The sequence below is a fragment of the Typha angustifolia genome, chromosome 12, assembly GCF_048772165.1.
Source record: "Typha angustifolia cultivar Huaian chromosome 12, ASM4877216v1, whole genome shotgun sequence".
Lineage (NCBI taxonomy): Eukaryota > Viridiplantae > Streptophyta > Magnoliopsida > Poales > Typhaceae > Typha > Typha angustifolia.
The window spans coordinates 10,194,965-10,218,269 of record NC_133250.1 but is presented as its reverse complement, the minus strand read 5'-3'; the positions used below and the strand labels follow the sequence as shown (position 1 = coordinate 10,218,269).

At 35.2% G+C, this 23,305-nt stretch overlaps 4 protein-coding genes across 5 annotated transcripts in view; 2 read left to right on the top strand and 2 right to left on the bottom strand.

Moving 5' to 3' along the window:
• The window catches only part of LOC140771950 (protein CYSTEINE-RICH TRANSMEMBRANE MODULE 9-like), a 97,977-nt gene that overhangs the window by 28,433 nt on the left and 46,239 nt on the right, over positions 1–23,305 (bottom strand). The window lies entirely within an intron of this gene.
• LOC140772432 (nuclear transcription factor Y subunit C-4-like) lies at positions 5,556–10,868 on the top strand. 2 transcript variants are annotated; one of them, XM_073114503.1, is made up of 5 exons: positions 5,660–5,676; positions 9,012–9,085; positions 9,238–9,360; positions 9,501–9,572; positions 9,650–10,868. In XM_073114503.1, exon 5 carries the CDS (start codon positions 9,701–9,703, stop codon positions 10,517–10,519), a length of 819 nt encoding a protein of 272 aa, XP_072970604.1. In that variant the 5' UTR covers positions 5,660–5,676; positions 9,012–9,085; positions 9,238–9,360; positions 9,501–9,572; positions 9,650–9,700; the 3' UTR covers positions 10,520–10,868. The 2 variants fall into 2 exon arrangements, with proteins under 2 accessions (XP_072970603.1, XP_072970604.1); XM_073114502.1 differs by lacking the exons at positions 9,012–9,085; positions 9,238–9,360 and having other exon boundaries at positions 5,556–5,676.
• LOC140772431 (probable potassium transporter 11) lies at positions 11,334–18,113 on the bottom strand. Its single transcript, XM_073114501.1, has 10 exons — positions 17,472–18,113; positions 16,570–16,795; positions 15,917–16,162; positions 14,655–14,705; positions 14,018–14,278; positions 13,859–13,911; positions 13,665–13,779; positions 13,328–13,582; positions 11,741–12,915; positions 11,334–11,645 (listed from the first exon to the last, which is right to left on the bottom strand). The coding sequence occupies exons 1-9, from the start codon at positions 17,589–17,591 to the stop codon at positions 11,873–11,875; spliced, it is 2,370 nt and encodes a 789-aa protein (XP_072970602.1). The 5' UTR covers positions 17,592–18,113; the 3' UTR covers positions 11,334–11,645; positions 11,741–11,872.
• LOC140772653 (uncharacterized) lies at positions 21,355–23,235 on the top strand. Its single transcript, XM_073114820.1, has 7 exons — positions 21,355–21,475; positions 21,803–21,901; positions 22,108–22,253; positions 22,336–22,473; positions 22,640–22,720; positions 22,817–22,876; positions 22,955–23,235. Exons 2-7 carry the CDS (start codon positions 21,808–21,810, stop codon positions 23,093–23,095), a joined length of 660 nt encoding a protein of 219 aa, XP_072970921.1. The 5' UTR covers positions 21,355–21,475; positions 21,803–21,807; the 3' UTR covers positions 23,096–23,235.

Below are 23,305 nucleotides of genomic sequence, written 5' to 3'. Positions count from 1 at the left end.
GTTAAGACCATAATGATCACATCTAAGTCCTCCAACCACTATATTACGATAATATTTATATCACTCGGTAAACATAGGAGACATGTAACCATTAAATGCCACAAAATTATGCAACACCATGGGTAACCAAAACAAGAACTCATGGATTATTGGTAGGGCCCAACTTGACCACAAATTATAGAATCAATATATATATATATATATAATTGTTGAAGTTTTTACCATCCTTTGCAAAACAATGCATCGTGGTTATGGCATGGATGTGATGGGGGATGGCCTTTGGCATGTGGAGCTCCACGTGAAGCAAAGCTGGTTGGCAAATAATTAAGGAGGACGTGACACGTGGTAGACTCGTCCACCGTCCGATGACCCTCAAAAAGATTATAACCAGCCGTACAAAAAAAAAGAGAATAAGATAATTCCACGTGGCATCTCATGCTCTCATCCAGGAAGCTAGGTACTGATTAATATTAAGAGTTTCTAACTTTGTAGAATAAAAAATTCCCTTCTTCACTTATGTATTCTCTGTTATTATAAACCTACCAACCTCATTAACAACTCGCTTAATTCACTATTTAGCTACAAATTTTAGGAGAGAGAGAGAGAGAGAGAGAGAGACTAAAATCTTCTCTTATCTTCCCTTACCTTCTCTTCTCTTCTCTTCTCTTCTCTTCTCTTCTCTTCTATTCTCTCCTATTCTCTCTATCCGAACATAGTATAAAGGATTGGGAGGTAGCAGTACTACAGGAGACCGCACCCCAGGGAGATCACGTGCTTCTCTTTAGCCATGCACACTTGTTCGAATTCTCTTTCACTAGACATCGCTGGTTGCCTTCGTATGGGGAGCATCAACTGGATTTGGCTTGCAAATGGCTGGGAGACATTAATCCAACTTGGTCGTCACTTTCTCTTTTGCATGTGAACATCCATCTCATACTCATACTAAAGAGAGAGAGAAAGAGAGGGGTCTGCAGTCTTTGTACGAGCACTGAGAGAGTCTGATAGGAAAAGGGTCAGTGGACAGTGGATAATCCCACACTGGCCAAAGTTTTTAATGGCCACTCTCGTCCTCCTCCTTCTGGACTAAACTGCTAAACCCCAACACTCGAGGCATATCACATTCTAAGTTAATCTTTTTTATACGTTTTACTTTTAAATAAGAGGATGTATGTATACTAAAACATATATATGATTCTTTAATTATTCCTTAAAAAAATTATTCTCACATACACTAACCATCAGGATCAGCCGTTTATATTTACAACAATAATACATATCTATAGTCCACTATTGTAATTAAAGCTCATGCAAATTAACATATGTATATTTATATATTATTTATAAGCTAGGCTAGATAGCTTAATATATTGACTAAAATTTAGTAAAACTTTTTAATTGATAGAAAGGATAAATAATAAAATGGCTATATGGCTAGCTTGAATTAGTAAATTAATGTTATTGATTCGGTTCTCTCAAAATATATTTATATATGTGCTTATAGATTTTGAAATCAATGTTGTTTGTTTGATACTCTTGATCGTTTTTTATTTGTATAAATATCTAAATTTTAATTTATTCAATAGTAGAAAGATCATACACTCATTCTGATTCCATGCCTCTTTCTCTTGATTGAGGCCATCTTTTGTATTTTAATATATATTGTTAATAAAAAGTAACTAAAAAGATATCCATGTACGATTAGTAGGCTTTGAAGGATACCTAGATAGAAAATTCTAAGTTAAAAGATTACTCCTATTTGAAAGAAATGTATGTAAATAAAAATAATGTCATTTCTATGCTTTATTTTAAAGAATTAATTTGATAAAATTTTAACGATTAGTCACATTTAAAAAAATATTTGCACAAACAAAGAAGAAGAAGCAAAGCTTAAATACTTTCACCCTATATAGAAAACTCAACGAAAAGAGAATATAGTATATATACTTGAAGCCAAAAGGAAGAACACCATGAAGACTAAGCCAAACGGGGAACTCATCCACTCCATTAATCTTAGCAGTGGATATATATATATATATATATATATATATTGAAGTAATTATTCCTCTTTGGAAAGAGGTTTCTTTGTCTACTTATAAGGTAGATGTTTTGGATTAGGGTATAAGTGTTTTGCTAGTAGTAGTATATATATGCATGGCAGATGCCTCGTAACGTGGAGCTTCTTACTGGCTGCGTGCTGGCCTTATATATTAATACATCGGTTGGTAGGTAGATAGAACTAAAAGCTACGTATTTTGCATGCATGCATGAATGCGTATATCTTCCTCTCTCTCTCTCTATATATATATATTATATTAAAAGGTTTAAGTGAAATTGTCACTTTAAGATTTAACTATATTACATGATCGATTTTAGATGCTCTAGAGTCGTCTTTTATTTTTTATTCTTATTGTAGAGTAATAAAAAAAATATTAAGACTACGCAGTCTTATGATATTTTTCATTAACACCATCAACATATTAGATAATTTACCCCAAAACTAATTATTAGATTTATCGATTCTCGTACATTAGCGTTTATTTCAACTATACCCTCTCTTTTCATCACTTTAAATTTGATTTGTGTTCTTTTTTAATTGAATTAAGATCATTAGGGTAGGATCGCATTAAATATAGAAATAGGGACATTGGGCTTAGATACTGGGGTTTGGATTGGGCCTTTTAGAAGTTTAGAATAATCTAATCTGGGCCATAGAATATTTGGGCCCATAAATGTAGCTTGCTTAACCCAACAAGTATACCAATATGAATGTCAAAGTGAGATAAATTAATCCAATATATATATGTAAAGTTCAAATATCATAATAAACCATTAAAACCCATAAGTTAGGGAGTCTTCTTTTTACCAAATTTCCATTAAGTTTTTGACTCTGTTCAGACAAATTATATTTTAAAGATCCTTGTTAAAAACAAAATTATACAGAGTTAAATAAAATTTTCAAGATTTTTATATATATCATATCGGAAATCTTATCCATTTGCCCCTAAATTACCTTCAAATTCAATATAAATTATACGTGTATTGGGGGTCAAGTAAATTCAGGAGGGGCTAAAATCAAACATAATTTCCCCTTTATGTTTTTAATTAGCTTTACATCTATTTACAACTATGCCGCATCTTAGGAGAGAGAGATGTTAATGTGTGGAGATCCTATATATAATTCTTGCATCGAAGAAGCTACAGCTGCTCATTAATTAATTACATCAACTCACTATAAGAACCCATATTACAAAGGAAAGCACCAAAGCTAAAGCTAGCATAACAACCATATATATATATATATATATATATATATAAAAACTAGAGATAGACTAGAAGACACTGGAGATGGACATGCCTGTACATATATACATTAATCTATATATAGTTGGGATTCAATTAACAAGGCTTCTGGCACTTGCATCTGCGCAGCAAACCCTCGCAGTCACCACCTCCAAAGCCTTCACTGATGCAAACCTGAGCACAGTTAGTGTCCGAGATGCATGGCCCTTTGTATCCTGCACTCCTCACCCTGCACACCCTTGCTTCAACCCCTTGCATCCTCTCCTCTGCAATCCAGTTAATTAATTCATACCCAAATTAAGTTAGCTTCATTATCAACTAGCTTTGCAATTAACTTCTATACTACATACGTAGTCAGGAGAGAGAGATTGAGATGCGTGCATGCAAGCATGATTATTAGTAAAGATACATCATTTAATTAGAGTTATATATTACGAGTACCATAAGCCAAGAGGATCACCAGCACCAGGAAGAGGCAACACACGCTTGATTTCTTCATCGTCTCCAAAATCTCCGGCCCAGATAGAAAGATAGAAACGACGTTGGCCTTCTCAGAAGATATTGAGAAGGGATTCTAGCTATTTATATACAAAAATAATCAAGAGGTGGATGCATGCGAAGTTGCATGGCGTTTGGCAGTAGAGTCCTAAGTGCCACGCAGCAAAGCATCTCATGCACACGTAGACTTCGCTGCATGTAGAGCTACCACCTGTTCCAATATTATGAATATGATTGCATGGGGAATTGCCAAGTAGATTTAATTATAAAGATTTTTTGTTTATTAAAAATATTCAATCGACCGTGTATTTGGCATCTAATTTCTCATAATATTACTTTTATTAACAACGGCAAAATTTCATCGCCTGAAGCTATCTTCTTATATATGTCTCTACCCTAAAGAAAGAAACCATGCACGTTGATCCAAGATTGAAGAAAAATTACGTTCATTTCCACTATGAATCCAAAAGATTCAAAAGGAAAAAGAAAGAAAGAAAAAGAAAAAGATCCAAGAACCGAAAAACAACTTCATTTTCTTTCACTGAATTCGATTTTTAAATTGGACAGAGAACATGGACAAGGAAAGAGATTGCTAAAGCAAACACGAAAATTTCGATTCAGGCAAGAAAACTTAGAAAGAAACACTAAAAAGAGCAACAATCTTCAGTGAAATTTCGAGACGACTTGACGTGGGTTGTTCCAACGAGGTAAATGGTTCGAGCTTACGTAGAAAACCCTATAAAACCAACAGGCTAAGCAAAGCTAATTTCAAGCTGAGATAGTGTTGTTGCCCGGGTCAATTACATTCGAGCCAAGCCGAGCTTGAGTTGCTCATTTTATTTTGGCAGCCCTAGGAAGTCAGAGGCTTTTCCTCTTCTTCTTCTTCTTCTTCTTCTTCTTCTTCTTCTTCTTCTTCTCCTTCTTCTTCATTCCTCCCTTCTCTATTCTCCTTTCTGTTGGCTTGCTCTCTTCTCCCTACTTCTTATGACCGACTTCGTCATAGTTGCCGTTGTGGCCATGACTGACGTTGTCGTGTCCATTTAACGTTGTTTAGTCGTAGCCTTGGTTGGCCATCTTTGTGTAGTGTCTATCATTTGTTGCCACTCTGTCCTCATTCTCCCTCGCTTTTCCCGTGCACAATAATAGCTTGAGCTAAGTATAATCTAACAGCTCCTTCTCTTCCCTCCTGTTCGCTGTAGCCAAGCACCATCACTGCCTACCAACTCTTGCATGCTTCGCCGCTGATTGGATCTAGGCACCACACTTTTCATGGGATCTGGCTTTTAGTTTCCTTTGCTTAGCTCCTACTTTAAGAGGTTTTGTGTGTTCGTAAGTTTTTCTTATCTAATATAGAGTTAGTGATCTTCGATCTTCTAGTCTTAAACCGTCGAATTGCAGCTTTACTTACTTAATTTATTTGTGCCTTCGAACTTGATACTTTGTTATATGTTTAGTGTTGTCTAGTTCAAGACTGTGGCTAATATTAAAGATTTGTCGCTATTAAACTGTTTTATTATTCAAATTTGAACTTAAAAATAAATAAATAAATAAATAAATAAAAAGAAAACCAAAGGAGTTGCCAATTTAATAGGAGCAAAATTGAAAGACGGGTAGGTCTCCATTCTGGAGCATAAATATCCTCCACTTTTCCAAATTCCACATTCTTGCCACTGGAGTACGACGCCTCACGCCTCTTTCTTTCAATACACGCCCTTCATCCAATTATGTCCCGCCACGTTTGAAGAACGCAATTGGACCAAAGAACACGTGGAGGGTGAATGGACCGGATTCCCTACGACCTCTCTCTCTCTCTCTCTCTCTCTTCTCTCTAGGGTTTCGAAGGCTCCATTGGCGCTGCTTTTCTTCTTCTCCTCCGAGGTAAGAAGAAAAGGAGGACAAAAGTTCGAATTTAGAGCTTTATTTCTTTACTGTTGGAGATTTATTGTTACGTAAACCATAGATTTCTGCATCTTGGGTTGGCATTTTGATGATTTCCGGTTGAATTATCGGGTTCGCTTGTGTAATTTTGACGCTATTTAGGTTGCATCCCGTGTGTATTATTGATCAAGGGTCTTAACTTTGGTCAATGGGGTTGAAGTTATGGTGGATTCTTGATTGTTGGTTAAGTGGTTTTGATAGTATTTTGTGGTTTTCCTGTAAAAATTATCTCGTAATCCCTTCACTTTTCATCTAATTGATTCCTAAGATTTGTCTTCTTGAATGGGGTCTCTATGTAAGGTAATTGATGTGTTTGTACAACATCTGTTCTTACTTATTTCGAAGGAAGATCTTTTCTTTGAAGTTTTGATGTTCTTCCAAAACAAAATTTCTTTCTAGTCTTGGAGTTACGAATGAGTAGGCTATTATGTTCTTTTAATATAACAACTAGGGCAATTTTGTCTAGTCTTGGAGTTATGAATGAGTTGAAGAAAGAAGACCAGGAACTCTTGATAGATGGTTTGCTTCGCCAATTTTTTTCACCATTTCAATCCCAATAAAGTAAGGCACGAAGGTCCATTTCATCATTAATTTCAATGTGTAGTATATATGTCCATATTGCATTCGACATCCTTTTATGGTTTGGCTGGGTTCTTCATATTTGGCCATCACAACCTCTTGGTTTACTCTTTACATGATTTGCATGATATGCCTATGTTGGCTTCAATTTCAGAAGCCATTCTTGTGTGTATAGAATAGCATTTATGGAATCAGCCAGATATGTTTTGATCTTTTGGTACCCTATCAGTTTCTTGCTTATCTCATGATGAAATCTCTATTTAATATGGCTTGGAGGGTTTGTGCATTTCTCTGATTTTGATTTTATGTTAATTGTTAGATGGTAGCGGAGACTACTATGTATAACTAGGACAAGGATAATGAGGAAATTTTTAGGATAAATGGTTCTTTACTTCCTCATGGTTTGGTTCAATTCTACAAAATCCTCATGTACTTTTATCTTAAATACTTAATCTTCATGTAGTCTTGACTAAAGTGCAAATATTATCTTTTTTATCATATTTAATTAATTACATCTTTAATTTGTAGATCCTCATTAGAGACAATGTTATAGAGAATTTGATAAGCTTTTTTAAAATTCAATCGGTATTATTCTTAGATGTATTGAACAAATTATCCAATTCTCTGCAAACTGTCTCTGATGATGATCTAGAAATTCGACCTTTGGTTTAATCAACTAAGACGAAAAAGATAAAAATTATACTTTTGTCAATACCACAGGGAGGTTAAATGCTTAGGTTAAAAGTATGTGAGGGTCTTCTGAAAATGAGCCAAACCACTGAAAGGTCAAGTACAAATTTTTTTTTTCCAAAATTTTAACATGGATTCTTGTTAATTTTACGAAAAACTTTTATTGGCATCTATCTCCTTTTCTAATTGGATTCCCTTTGAATACTAGATGATTTAGGAAATAATTATATAATTGTGTATCGTATACACTTTGATTGAAATGTATATTTCTCCATTATGTCAATGTTTTTCCTATCATTTCTTTTCATGATCACAGCTTTCAACATGCGATGCTTGCTTTTATTTTCTTTTGTTGGAATATTTTCTTTAATCTTTGTTTAGGATTTTATTTTTAACATATTCTCATGGAAACCCAGTAAATTATTTTTTGGGGGATTGAAATGGAGGCCTAGTAATTGGGTCAATTGAGATGTTTGTATTACATTTGTTTCATTGGCTGATTTGAACCTCTTAGGCAAATATATAGCTACCTAAACCAGAGTTCTCATGTATTTGTATGCACTTCAATCCCTGGATAGGGCAGCTTTTGGTGTTTGTTGCTTCATTTCAGGAACCTATAGTACGACCTACCAGCTGATGTATCTTGCTTTATTTTGCTTTGTCATGAAGCGACAACAACGTGATAGTTGATGTCAGTCAGAGGATGTTAACTAACTGAAATATTTCTTTCAATCCATGGCATCAATTTGTGCTCTAGCTAGCCGTGTCGTTGAATTGCTTGGAGGATTCTAATGATGATAAAATTAGTTCCAGAGAATGACACATAGTATATTGTTAAAGTATCAAGATTTTTCCCACTACTGAATACCACCTTTCAGAAACTAGTTCTGACCAGGATTCTGCTATGCCACATTTTGCATGAGTCTAGTTTGTAGGGTCAAGAGACCCATAATTATTTACCTTTAGATAGGAAATTTTACGATACACTGGGAAAAGGACTATCTGTTCATTAGGTTTTACAATGGTGAAATTCCTTATGCGTTACTTGCGACAAGGTATTACAATGGGTAAATTCCTTATGCGTTATTTTTGACATAATTGTGTAAAAGAAAAGATTAATCTTTTAAGGGACTTGATACGAAGAGGGAAATATTTATAGTGGTTATTGGAGAAAAGAGCTAGGGCTTCTGAAGCTGAAGCCCATTTGCGTGTAAAAGGAGCTTACGGTAAATATCTTATCATGGTCTCTGCTGAAGAAAATCAGGATCGGTATCTTTTTGAAGGTTATTTGATATGCATTAGTCAATTGACTAAGCAGTTAGTTGTTAGGCTGCAAGGTAGCATGGGTGCTATAGAGAAGTTGAGTTCCTCCCACTCATGATGTCAAAACTTCAAACTCAATTTATCATGGATTTGCAAAACTTATGAGTTTGTTGGTTCCTAAACATAATTTGTGAGCATATAGTCTGAAATCTCATCTCAATGATTCTATGTATTACACACAATTTGAACTTAGTTGAGTTGTTGTTCAAACTCATAGGATATGCTATAATGGCCAATGTGGTACACTAGGCTACCTTTTGGCTGAGACTCTTAAGGTACAAATTGTTTTGCAAAAATACTAAATTTGGTGCACTTTGATTTTTACCTATTTATGACAGAGTAGAAGTATCTAATCATTGTTGGGAATCTTTTTCTGGATACACCATTTCTAAGACTTTGATAAAGTCATATAATTCAAAGATGTTAGTGGATCCTTGTTATTGTCAAAGTCAAACTAGCTTAAATATCTGATATCACTTATTTCAACAGCCCATCCCACAAATCTGTAAAAACAGGTAGGCGTTCATCGTGTGAAATAATTTTAGTTTCATTGTGATAGACATCTTGCTTGGACAGGAAGATTAGCTGATTGACCTTAGATTTGAGATTTTTGTACCGGCAATCTCTCGGTTGAACCTCTTATAAGACATAGAATGACATAATTCATTTTTTTCGTTGCATAGGTTGATTGTACCTATGGGAAGGAAAGGGACAAGCTTTTGATGTTCTTAGTTAGAGAGTTCTATCTCCATAATTAGTAAGTATCTTTGATCTTTTAGTTGGAAGATTTGGAGATTCCTGGTCAAGGAATTGGCCTTTTCTCTCTTTCTCAAACAAAAACCAGGTTTTTAGGGTTGTATTGTCTAGGAGAAATTGTCTTATAACAGCTATGTATTGCTGCTTATGCAGTTGTTGGCAGCAATGATGAGGTGGTGGTACAGATAAGGACAGAATCCTGGAGGCCATCCACCTACAATGACAATGAAAATACAGGACGAGTTTCGATCAATAATGTGTTAGCTAAATACATAGGTTCATAGCAGTGCTAACTAGTTGATTTGGATTGAATAATTTTGTTACTCTTTTGCTGCAAATGTTTTCTTATCATGTTTATATGCGTGTATCTTGAAATGATTCTTGTACTTACCTCTCCTTGTTTGACTATTTTGCAGAACTCAATAATGAAAGGCCGTTAATATTCCAATGATGACTTCATATGGTTTACTTCATCTTCCTAATATGAGGTAAACAATTTCCTCAAGAAACAAATCATCTATGTTTATTTGATTTATGTTTATTGATAATCATATTATGTGTCCAGTTCTCCTATGTCCTGAAGTAAAGTAGTGAAATACGACCAAGGACTCTAGACATGGAACAATCTTCCCAACCACCTCAACCTGTGGTAGGAGCGGTAACTACTGCTGCTCAGATAGCATATGCTGCACCTACCTACCAACCAGCCGCAATGATAGCCGGAGCTCCAGGAGTGATTGGAGCTATACCTCCTGCCTCCCAGCCAAATTCATTATTTCCTGCTAATGCAGGCCAGCTTACTAATCAACACCAGCTTGTGTATCAGCAGGTTCAACAGTTCCACCACCACCAGCAGCAACAGCAGCAGCAGCAGCTCCAAGCTTTCTGGGCAAACCAAATGTTGGAGATAGAACAGACGACTGATTTCAAGAATCACAGCCTGCCTCTTGCCAGGATAAAGAAGATCATGAAGGCTGATGAGGATGTGCGGATGATCTCTGCTGAGGCACCTGTGATTTTTGCCAAGGCTTGCGAGATGTTCATATTGGAATTAACGCTCAGATCATGGATCCATACAGAGGAAAATAAGAGGAGGACATTGCAGAAGAATGATATTGCTGCTGCTATTACCAGGACTGACATATTCGACTTTTTGGTTGATATAGTCCCCAGAGATGAGCTGAAGGAAGAAGGGCTTGGGATCCCAAGAGGTGCATTGCAAACCATGGGTGCTCCAGCTGATTCGATTCCCTATTACTATGTCCCAGCACCGCAGGTCGCAGGACCAGGGATGATCATGGGGAAGCCTGTCGATCAAACGGCTGCAGCAGCAATGTATGCAGTATCACAACATCCAGTCGCTTACATGTGGCAGCAGCCACAGGCTGAATCGCAACAGCAGCAGTCACAGCAGCAGATGCCTGATAGTGGCTGAGATAGATGGCATGAAAGAGATCTATCTGTGTGCTTTGAGAGACATGAAAATGGGTGTGAAATATCATGTACTCTAATGTGTTACCTGTACAAGTGTTCTTTATGTGTTAGTTAGTATGGCCTGCAACAGTGAAAAGGATATTTCTAGTGTGTGCCAAGTTGAAGAGGTACAAGTGTAAAGAGGCATTTTCTGTCAGCTGCCATTTTTGTAGCTGATATCTTTGCTTCTCTTTTCAACCTTTAACTGTTACAGCTGTGACTTACAGCACTTACCATGAGGAATTGATAGTTTTTGGTGGCTAGAACGCTAATTTGAAATGTGATGTGTTTGTCAAGAGTTTGGTGATGAATGATTGATGTTTGATACTTATTTTCTTAAGCCTTTGTTGGTCTTTAGGCCCTTGGCTATCTTACTTGCAAATTCAATATTAATGGAACTCGTCGATTTCTTATCACACGGTATCAAGGGATAAGATCATGCACAAGGTCTTCTTTCTGTGCAAGCTCAACATGTACAACAATATCCGAGTAATACCCAGATTGTTTGAAGGATAGATAAAGGTAACTATTTTTTAGCTATAAAACAGCAAAATTACCTAGATGATGATGGTGTTTGACTGCCATGCTTCTTAATTTTCTTCCACTGGAAGGACAGCCGTGTGCTAACAATTTGGATAAAAAAGTTCCAAGATGGTCTTTGTTCTAAAAGAAATATTGTTAAGCATATGCTTACATCCTATACCCATTCACAAGAAAGTTGCTACCAAATTGCCATGGGAAGCTCTGTTCTACATCAAATTCAAGGCAACAAAGTATTAAGAAATGAGCTTCTGTATAAGTTCAGATAATGCGATACAAATATTTCGAATCTCTACAAAGTCTTATTTCTTTACAAACTTACCTTGTGTACATGAAAAAGAGAGACTTGTATTTAATAAGATAATGGCAGCAAAATCTCTTATTCTTGTCACTCATGCGGAGTTTCTAATAAAACTAAAGCCAGCCAGCATTTCTGCATGTATACAGTTTTCCAACAACAGCCAGGATAGACAAGTAAGAAGAAGGTTGTTGGACCTTGACTTGATGAAGAGTGAGCAGCGCCGTCTTTGCGTTGCTGATAGCAATGCCTGCATGATTGCTGGCAATGCATAAGGTACAAGACTTCCAATGAAAGACAAAAAAAAGAAAAAAAAAAAACTCCTTCAGATGAGAAGTATCTCACCTTTGCAATTGACTTCTTAAGAATCTTTCCCCCCTTAATTCACTAAAGTCGAATGAGGAAACAAAAAAGGTGAAGCTATTAAAGCCAGCTCCAAAAGCAAAATAAATTGCTCATCCCGGTTTATTTAATCAATTATATGTAGAATATCTGACCAACATTTAATAGGCTCTCATGGGGAACATTAAAGATCACACTGTTTTCCCTGCAGATCCTCCGAAGGAAAGCATATATGTAGTCAACAGTTATCCTTTTCAAGATCCCTGAATCCCTACGAGCTTTCACAATTGTGTTCCCAAGAATGTGTACAACTCCAGATTCTTTGCAACTATTCAAGAACTCCAATTCATCCCCTACCGTTAGGCTTGTTTGGCCTGATGACCTCATCAAGCTGCCCCCTCTGAGAGGGGATTGCACAGGCACAATGTAATCATGGGACGAGTAACTCAAATCTGCATTGGATGAAAGCGTGCTATTTCCTTCCTCAGTAGCAAGCAGATCAATAGATTTCTGTGTCCTTTGTTCTCGCATGCTGTATTCATCGGAATCGGAATAACCCTCCATCATACTCTCAAGTCGGACAAAGAGAAAGAGGCTATCAAAGAGCATCTTCTCAAAATCATCGTCTTTCTTGTGGAGATCTTTGTATCCATATCTAGCGACACAACGAAACATGTGGAAGCTCTTTGGCCCAATCCTCTTCACAAGGAACCTTTCCTCCATGGGGACTGTATATACAGGAAGATACTTGACACAAACAAATACTACGACAGAGTGGATGGCAGGAAGGTTAGTGATGAAGTGGGAGAAGATGTGGGGAACACCACTTGCCAGCTCGGTGTAAACAAAGCCTATTCCTGGGACTCTGACCAGACCAAGGCTGGGACCAAGCCCCAAAATCCAAGCCATCGATACCTTGCTGTGCATCTCGAATTCATAGCGCTTCACTGTGCCATAATGCCATACATACATGATGATAAGAAATACAGCAGCAATGACTAGTGGGACCCAACCTCCTTGGTCTATCTTGAATATGACTGCAGAGAAGTATGGGAGCTCCACCAGCAAAGATAGCCCAGTGAAGATGGAGACTAGGATCCAGTGGCTCCGCCATACCAATAACATGATTGGGATCATGAGAAATGTGGTGACCAGCATAACTATCACCACAGCAGTTCCTGTAACATAGTAAAAATACCAATTTAGTGATGTCATGTGTAACACACATAATAAGAAAAAGGAAAAGAAAGAATGGTGTAGATGTATCATTAAGAGAACTTCATATCCTTCTTGTCTTATCAAACCAATTAAGCAGATCCTGATATTAGTAAAGAATAGAATATTACTAAAGGTAAGGATCATATTGTCTTTCAAGTTGTGGGTAGTTTACTTGATGACTACATCAACTAATACATTACAAGTCCAGGTTGGATCATCCATCTCATCGAACGTAATATGAGTAGTGCAACTGGCTGCTTGCTATAGTACACTTCTTTGAGAATGTGGTGTGACCTACGTCATGGAATTGATGATGTATCTTGCCTGATCTTTATTAGATTCCTATACATACTGAGGTCAAGGTGAACTTACCGTATGCATTTCCAATCTGGCTTTGATTCTTGAATCCAGCGGTAACAGCTATGCATAGAATCATAAGAACCCAATTTATATCAGGAATGTATATCTGACCAAGAAACTTCTTTGATGTATGAACAACCTTGACTCTGGGAAAACAGCCAAGTGCAAGCGCTTGTTTGATGATTGAATATGTGGCAGATATGGTGGCTTGACTAGCAACTATTGCAGCAGCAGTTGCAACAACAAAGACTGGCCAATATATACCATCTGCAATGATAGAAAAGTGTCATCACAAGCTATCTGAAGATGAGGATCACAAGAATAAATGCCAAGAGGGGTCAGGAGGGACCTGGAATGGAACGATAAAAAGCATCAACGACGTGGTCCTTATTACTAATGATGTAAGCAGCTTGCCCAGTATATGCTAAAAGAAGGCAAGGGAACACAATGAAAGCAAAAGCAATCTGCAAAGAAAGATATATAAGTTCTGTAAGAACAAAGAAGCAACTGATCAGCCTTTCTTAAATGGAGAACACAATTTACCTGAATAGCCAGAACAGGAAAATGGCATAGATCAGCAAATAATGCTTCTGTCCCTGAATAACATCAGAAAGCCAATCTCCAAGTCATTTTGTTTCTATTAAGAAAATACAAACAGAGAAACCAAAGGAACATATACTACTGCTGGCAAAAGGAACTGACCTGTGATACTAAGCATGATTCCTCCAAGAGAGGTCCAACTATCACGCTTCCCATGCCGAAAATATCGGTAGATATAAACTGGATTATATGCTTTCAAAACTGAATTATTGTACTTCCAGATGTTTCGAGCTCCACAGGCTCCAATTAATATAAACCAGAGCAGGACTATGGGTGCAAAAAGCCATCCGACTTTATCGGTACCATAGTGTTGCATGCTAAACAAACCAACTAATATGACTACAGCAACGAGCACAACCACATCTGAGACAAAATGTAAAAAAGAAGAATTAGCTCTTCATAACTGAACTATTGGTAATTATCAATCCAGAAGAATAGAATTATATATATCCACTGTCTTTATTCTTAACAATCTATTCTGTTAAATCTTGGTCTAATGCTTTTAGGGCACTTGTATGTCCGTGGGCATGATTGACTGATAAAGTTCGAGCCATCATGTCCCAAACTCACACATAAGACTATAAGGTGTATATAGTCTTTCTTGCCATGGTAGCATCATGAAAATTTAAAACCTTCGAAATTTAGAGATTAAAAGTGTTCCTTTTATTCAAAAATCTCCATAAAAGAACATATTGGCATTTCAATAAGAGAAATAATCAGTTTAGGTTTAAAGAAGTACCATTGCTCATTTTGGGATTTTCAACCTTTATTCCACCTGCTGCTGATAGAACTACATGCAAAATCGCACAAGTTAGAAGACCAGTGGTAGATAAAGTGTAAAATTTTAGTAACTTAAGTAAATGGCTGCACATATGTTGGAGAAAATTGATCTATCAAATGAAAAGCCTTAAATTTACTCATCTAGATCTTAGGAAAATGCAGAATAATTACCATATCTTACTCTTTTATGTGAAGTATTTCAAGTTACTAAAGCTTTTCCTCCTGAACTCAGGAGGAAAAGTTTCAAGAATACCATTGTCTAAATGTCAGGAGACAACTCATCTAGGATGTGCTTTAAGATCAAAGAATGCCATTTCCTCTTTGGACTGTCGATCTAGTATCACTTATAAGCATATCATCTATTTCTAGGAGGGGGCACAGAGCATCCCAGTAAACAAGGCACCACCAACATGCGGCAGTGGGATATATATGCCAGTAATTCTGTGACTCAGCAACGTCTCTGTGGCGCATGGAGTGAGCTTCAAAACCATCCAGGTAACAATTAAAAGGAAACAATCTTTTTTGTAAGAGAATTACATTGTTGAAAGACATCCAGGGAAAATAACAATCTGTAGCGTTTTTAAGAATGCTTCTATATAGGTTGGATGCTCTCTACTTTGTATCACAACACTACAAGACTTCTTTTTTACAATGTAAGCAATAAACACAAAGAATGACCATTCACATTTTACATACTAGAAAATAACCACAACCAAGCACTATAAGTAGGGAGCTTATGCTTTTATAAGTTGTTGGTAATTATGACGAAAAGGCACAGAACCTTCTCCAGTATGAATGTTTACATCTTTATGTAGATCTTATGGACAATAGTTCACTCTTTCTCATCTAGACTATTCTCCTGTCTAAATGACTTCTAGTAGGGGTTTCTCCTGGCTGCACGAGCCTAGCTTGCAGCCAAGGAAGCAGCATACTCTACTAGACAGTAAGCCTTGTGGATTACAGCCAACCCCCCTATTTCCTAATTTTCCTTTGGCCATGGATCGCATAACAATTTTTGAAGGTTGATACCAGGTCGACAGCCTGTCACAAGAATCTGTTCTCCTCATCTTTGAATTGTCCACTAGCCAACCTCATATTCTTGGGGAAAAAAAACTTAGGTAATGATGATGCAACACAAAATTGACTTGAAATACAACATAATTGAACAAGTTATTTCCAAATACTGAAGCAGAGGAACAAGAAGCAACAAAAAAAGCTCACCTGATATAGCAGGAGTGAGAATCCCATCTCCTATTGCTGTACAAGTGCCAATAAGAACAATAATAAGAAGAATGTTCTTTTTATATGCATGAGCTTCCAACCATCGCTTTATTTTTGCTGCAAGTGATTTCTCATCATATGTTTGCCGACTATATGTTGTTAGCTCCTCATCTGTTCTATGTTGGTTGGGAATAGTGTTTATCTTTGCATGACGGCACAGTAGGGAGTAAAGAGCAAATGTACCACCTGCAAATATGAAAGCAGAAGTTACACACTCAGAACTATACACAAGAAGGATAATTTACAAAGAAACATCAAACAGCTTTTTACCTGCATTTTATTTCATATAACGAATAGAAGTAGAACATGAAATCAAATCATTGGTATACTTGACAAAGGTACCCCACCATGATGCTTAACTTAGTGAAAATAGCCCTTGCTTCTTGTGTTTGAATGTATAAAACATAATATTCTCAGCATGTTCTAACTCTTACCAAAGCATAAGCTTATCATATTTAGAAGACAATTTTCAACATTTGGCAGAAATGCACTATATTTAGTAAGAACCACCTCCATTTCATGAATTTTTTTTACAAGTTGTGTAACCCAGTGCAGCACTTAAGGTCTTAAACATATAAAAGTGAATATCTTACCTTGGCCATTGTCGTTTGCCCTCAAGACAACAAAAACATACTTAAGAAGTGGAATGAGAGTGAGGGAGTAAATAATTAAGGAAAGAGCTCCAATAACATCCTCAGCATCTTCTACCCCATGAGGAAATACATTATAGAAGACATACAATGGTGATGTGCCCAAATCTCCAAATACCACCCCAAGGCTCTGAAATGCAAGCCGTAATACCAAAATTGATGAGAATTTCTGCATTAACAGGGAAAAAGAAATATTATCATTCAGAATGTCCAGATGCATCCACTACTCATCAGAATTAATTCAAGCGAATATATAGGACTTCCCAACAGCTAGACCTGCTGGTACTAATGAATTTATCTATCTAGAAATTTCATAAGCAATGCCTTCAGGATAAAAAGTATACTAATACAATCAAAATAGTAGAACTAGGATTTTCTTGAAGTTTGCATAAATTAGTACGAGTTTGAAATTACAAATCTAGACGATTATTAATTTCATAATGCACAACATTCTAATAGGTTTTGAGAAAAATATGAACACTTGCTCACAATATCATTATACCAACCTTCAGGTGAGCCAGGGCAAGTATTACTGTTAATAATTCGAAACTGAGGCACATCAACAGATCCGAGCACCAACAATACCAACAAATGCCCGTGTAATTTATACAAAACATTTATGCTACAGAAGACTTGCGATTGAATTTTAAATGATTTATTTAGAAAAAGAAATTATGAACGTAAATCCAAATTTCTAGAAATAAATTTCAGTTGTTTAAAACTAAAATATTAGGTAATAAAGAAAGAATGAAGTGAACCTTTCTACCAGCTTTTGAAAAGCAAGCTGGAATCTTAAAGCAAAGGGGATAAGGGATATTTTTATCAAATGAGCAATAAAAGCACACCTTTTCTCTGTACATGTTCCTCAACCTGCCAGCCTCTTCATCCATGGGTTGATCAAGGTTCTGATCCAATTCCCACATGCTTCCTTTATTGCTATCCTCATTCCCCAATCCAGACGCCATCAAATACTTTGCGCAAAACAATTCAGTATCTCTTCACTCAATTGCCACCGAAACCAACCTCAGCCAATGAAATTCCCCCAAATTTATCTCAAGAATCAGAATTGAACGAGCCCCACATCAGGCACCATTAAAATACACGAAACTCTTCGAGCTCAACGATGCGCAAACAAATCAAAACCAACCCAAGAACAGATTTTGCGACTTGCGAGGGCCAGAAACCTCAAAACTCCCAACTGGGTCGGTCCCTAATCCGCAAATGCCGACGGAGGCAGAAGACAGTGAGGTGAATGGCAGAGCTCGGGGAAGAAAGAGGGCAAAAAAAAAAAAAAAAAGGTGGCGTTTTGCGGAGGCAGCGAGCTCACAGGTGGAAGAAAAAGCAAAGCTGCCGTGGTCCCACGGATTGGAGAGGTGGTAATAACATCAGGTTACGAGGAATTGAAGGTTTTCGGGTAGGAATGAGGAGAGAGAAGGATCGTCCAGTGGAGGATGACGGTGGTGGGTTTTAGATATAGAGAGAGAGAGAGAGATCCAAAATGTGTCCTTTTTCGTAATATTAAATATTATTTTCTCCGGCTACAGAAGAACAAGTGGTATTTTACTTCTTCCATTGACTTGTATCCAACTATGCATCTATTAATAATTTAATCTCCACGTACTGCCCGTCAGTGCTCTTTGTCGCAAGATTTATACGACTATAAATTTTTAATTTTTTTAAAAAAATAAATAAAAAATAAAAACAGTCTTTTTGCAAAAAGCCCCTCCAAAGTTCTCCAATTTGTTCGGAAACTTGATCAAGAACTACTTTTGTTGTTGATGACGAGAGATTTGCTTACACGATAAGCATACTTTCGATAATCGAATCAGCATCTTATGCTATTCTTCCTCAAACGTCTCCATCTTAAGATATAATTTGTTTATAAACCCCTCGATCACTTTCATATTAATTCTTTAATACTCGCTAATCTCGTATGATTACTTTTTAATTTCCGAGTAAATTAAGCACAAGCTGCAGTAATAAATTAAAGGCTTCTCACTCAGTTCGTTGGATTAACAAAGGGAGGAGTTACAAAGGGACAAAAAAGACCACCTTAATTAACTCTCTGTTGCTATAAGAGGACATTTGGCCTACTTTAGTGCATATTAATTAAACATTTTAATTATACCCTGGACTCCTAAACTATTGACTACCTTTCATTTATTCTCCCATAAATGTCTCCATCTCTAGATTTAATTTGTTCTACAAACCCTCAATCACTTTCCTAATTGTTGTTTAATAGTAGCTAATCTCGTATGATTAATTCTTTGGGATTTTTTGTCCTCCTACCTTAAAAAATCTCTTATTTGTCTAAACTTTATATTTTTAAATTAAAAGGAAAAAAAAAATAACATGAGAAAAACACTAAAATGACACATTATTATTATTATTATTATTATTATTATTTAATTGCAAGAAGGAAAAATAGGAACATTATGATGATTCATGAACCACATCATTACAAAATTAAGTGAGTTCATGCATGTACTAGTTGTGCAATTTGGCACATCATCCATAAATTCCTTTTAATATTGAATTATATTCTTAGGATTTAATCAACAATACATTTGAAATTAATATTTTTAGTGGAACATTTAGGTAGAAAGGTTCCCATAAAGCATATGCTTATGTAAGAGAGCACAAAACCATCTTTAGGATTCTATAAGTCTTAGAGATGCTCAATGATTTTATCTTAACCTAAATGGCACTGGAAATTTTAGTGTAAAAATATGGTTGATGCTTGTCACACTATTTTCATCACTCAAAGTGAGAAAATGACATGGTACCCATGATAGGATTTTTATTTTTATAAAAAATTTAAATTAGAATTTTAAGATTCATGAGATCTTTTATCATAGAAAACTTTAATAGTGCTATCTATAGTTAAATTGGTGTGAGTCTTTTTTAACCATCTGAGCAAGATATTAAAAATAAAACTCTAATTTTGTTTCAATTAAAAATTCTCATAATTAGATGCTAAATAACTAAGAATGTTGATATTTCTCTTGCTTTTCCTTCAGGTTTATTCTTGCATATATACCTCTCTCAAATTTCTAATTTAGTTACTCAGGGATTTTAAGAAGTATCTATGTAAATAAATGTTCTAAGAAATGCATATGCAAATATTAGTATAAATAAGAGATTTTAAAAGGTATATATATATATATATATGTATATAAAAGAAACCTTTTCCTTGTGCCAATTTGGTTGTGAGTAGTTGTCATGTAACCCTCTAACAAATATAAAAGTAGATTGCTCTTCTTGATGGGGAATGAGTGGTTTGTATTTTTTTAGTTAAATAAGTGGTAAAGGAAAGCTGGCTAAAAATTAGGCCTAATGTCAATTCTAGAATAAGTTTTCTATGTTCACTTGTATTCTGCAAAGTATTATAATAATTATCTTTAATATGATATAATATATATATATATATTTATTTATAAATATAAAGTTAATCGAATAAATATTAAAGAGAAATTAGTAATTGAGTTAATGTGTAGTATATGGTATAATTTTAATGAATATTATTTATATTCTAGAATGAGATTATTATAATATTTAGCTATTTTTTTGAATTAAAAAGTACTATTCTAAAATTAAAAAATTATTCTTAAAATAATCGGGAGCTAAGTATCTCTCTATATATACTCTCCTAAAAATTATAAAATTACCATCGGAGAAATTACATTTAATTTATTTTTAATATATATATATATTTAAAATTAAAATTTTTCTACAAATTTTTTATTTATAGTTCATAACTGATGCGTAGTTGTAAGTTATCTGTAATTGTTCAACAAACACAATCGTTAATCTTAATATAAAAAAATTAAATATGTTTTATAATTTATACGAATTAGTTGAAAAAAGTAATTTTCTTTTGTGAAGAATTTATTATTTTTATACGTTCTACGTCACAAAGCTTCTTTCTAAATTCAGAGGTAGGTGAGAAAAATGGACAAAAATGTCAAAAACCTCGATGGTTTTGACCAAAAATTGCCCTTTATTTTAAGTTTTAAATTTCGGCACGTGATCTCGTGCCGGTTTATGATGTGTATCAATTAATAATTATATAAGTTTTAATAATTTTTATTATGCTCATATAAATTTTATGGCCTCTTATATTCTATTAAAATAAAATAAATTATATATATAGATTCTTATCCTCAAGCATCGCTTTCGACTGGGCTATCAATGTTTTTGGTTTATTCTCCATTTTCGAGTCAGACGAACGTTTTGATCTGTCTCTCAATCCTTATCTACATAGTTTTTGCTGCCTTCCTTTTCTCCCTTCTCTTTTTCCCCTTTATATACTCTCTTGGGTTTTATTTAACTACAAAAGTTGGTTCTTCCTTGAAATAATATTAATTGACTACCTATGGACAGAACAAAAAATTAATTTGATGCATACTTTTTATTTTCATTATTCATTTGAATAGATACTATGCCTCGAAAGATAGATAGATATTGTCTCACTGAACCATGATACGCTTAATAATTAAACTAAATGTTTGAAATCAAATTTGTTTGCAATCTCATCTTTGACAAGAATATAAGATTTACATGAGTTATTACCTAAAGCCTGTTTGAGGCCCTCAGATGTTCTCTGGTGTTCTTGTGCAATTTTTGGGGTACAGAAGCAACCAATATCAACTTGTGCATTAGCAATCAATTATGGATGCAATATATTCAATAATGCATGTTTGCATCCTATGCACTTGTAAATGATGAGAGGAATACAAGAGAAGGGAAGAGGATCTCTATGGAGATGGTGTTTATTTATAGCTTTCCAAATTGCTAGCCATCACAATTACACTAAACATCCCCTAAGAAGTCTCTTGAATTAATATTGGTAAGATGTTTCTCATCAGCTTAGTTTTTATGTTTAGAATTAGGGCTTCATTACATTTATGTTTCTTTCAAACTTTTTGTTAAATACTTAAATCTATAGTCTTTGAATGTTTGATTTTCAGAGAATATAGTGCTGATAATTAAAAGCTAATATTTAGCTAAATCCAAGATTTTTATTATCATTTTAGCAGACTAAACTTGGTTTTGTAATTTGCAAGCCTAAATATAGATTTGAATAGAGCTTGATAATTCTGGCTTTTATTTGCTAGCTCTTTACTTGATTACAAGAAAATCTCCAATTTTAGCTGATCTTGTGGATCACTTGCAGCTAGGATGGAGATGAAAGTATGTTGGTGCTTCACAATTCTGTTCACCATCTTACTGGGAGATAAGTTTGCAATGTTCAATGCCATGTTAGTAGATGAGAGTAAGTACTAGCTACTGTTGGAAACCTATTTCAACCTCTCATTTCTTTATCTTGTAAAGGCTTCAAATCTAATACATTGTTGGAAAGAAAAGAAAACAGGGAGGTAAAAGTGAAGTAAATCAAAATTCAGATATAGTTTGGAACTATTCCATATTATGAATTAATTAGGAAGAATACTAATGCTTGTGGTTGATTATCTATGAAAGTTGTACCAAGAAAACCTACCTGTGTTTCATGCTTGGAGACTTCAAGGAAAGCCGAAAAAATCTTAAGCAACGCAAAGTTGTTCAAAGAAGCCAACAGACTCTCAGTCGAAGTATGCCATGTTCTACCAGCAGATCTGGAAGCTAAGGTAGCAGACTCCAGACACTCTATTCATGAAAATTATCTTGCCACAAATTTATACTTCATACTGCTTCTTTCATTTTTCGCAGTGTTTAGAAGCATCGGAAATTTATGTTAATCACACCAGATTGTTCTTTCAAGAGCTCTTCCATGAAGATAGCCTATGCAAGGAAACAGAGCTCTGCACTGGCAACACCCTCACAGAAGAGAGCAAGATGTTTCAGCCAGTAAGCAAAATTGGTTTAATCCACAGAATTCATACCACAAAACTTCAGCAATAATGTTATGATCCATAAGTTAATGTTATATATCCTTAAACACTGGCCAGACAATGTATTTAGATGGAAATGTAGTAAAAGCTTTACATACACTAGTGACTAAGGTTTGTTTCAGCCACTGGATCTGAGAGGCTGTGGACCTTGCCATAGAGCTATTAAGGATCTTAAGAAGAAAATGAAGCAGCCAAAGATGAAGGTAGCTCTTCACCTGAACCTGATTAAATTTGCATATATTTTCACCTTTTTTTTCATGTCTGTCTGATATAATATATTAATATCTTAACTTTTGTAGGCTAAGTTGATAGATGTGCTTATCGACTACTGTGAAGAAATAGAGAAGGATGAGCAAGCTGTAAGTACAACCACTGAATTAAATCATTCACAATTCTATCCTAACACTGATAAATTTGATGAGATATTTTGGTTGCAGTGCAAGACAGCAATTACCAAATATGCTCCTAAAGTTCTAGCTAAGCTTGACAGTATAAAGGCCAAATCCCTCTGCCAGATGATTGGTATATGCGATTCAGAAATATCAGTACGAAAGCTATGGCAAGAAATATTGGAATGAATCATGGATGCTGTGATGCTTATGCCAATAAATATTTTGGGGAATGATATGTAATACATATATGTCATACAATGCAAAGTCTTGTTATGTTATGGAGATTATCTTGTACATGCATAATCATAAAGACATGTATATCATATTCCAGGTATTGCAACAAGATTTACATTTACAAATGCATGATGGAGTTTTCAGCTATTATATGTTATCAAT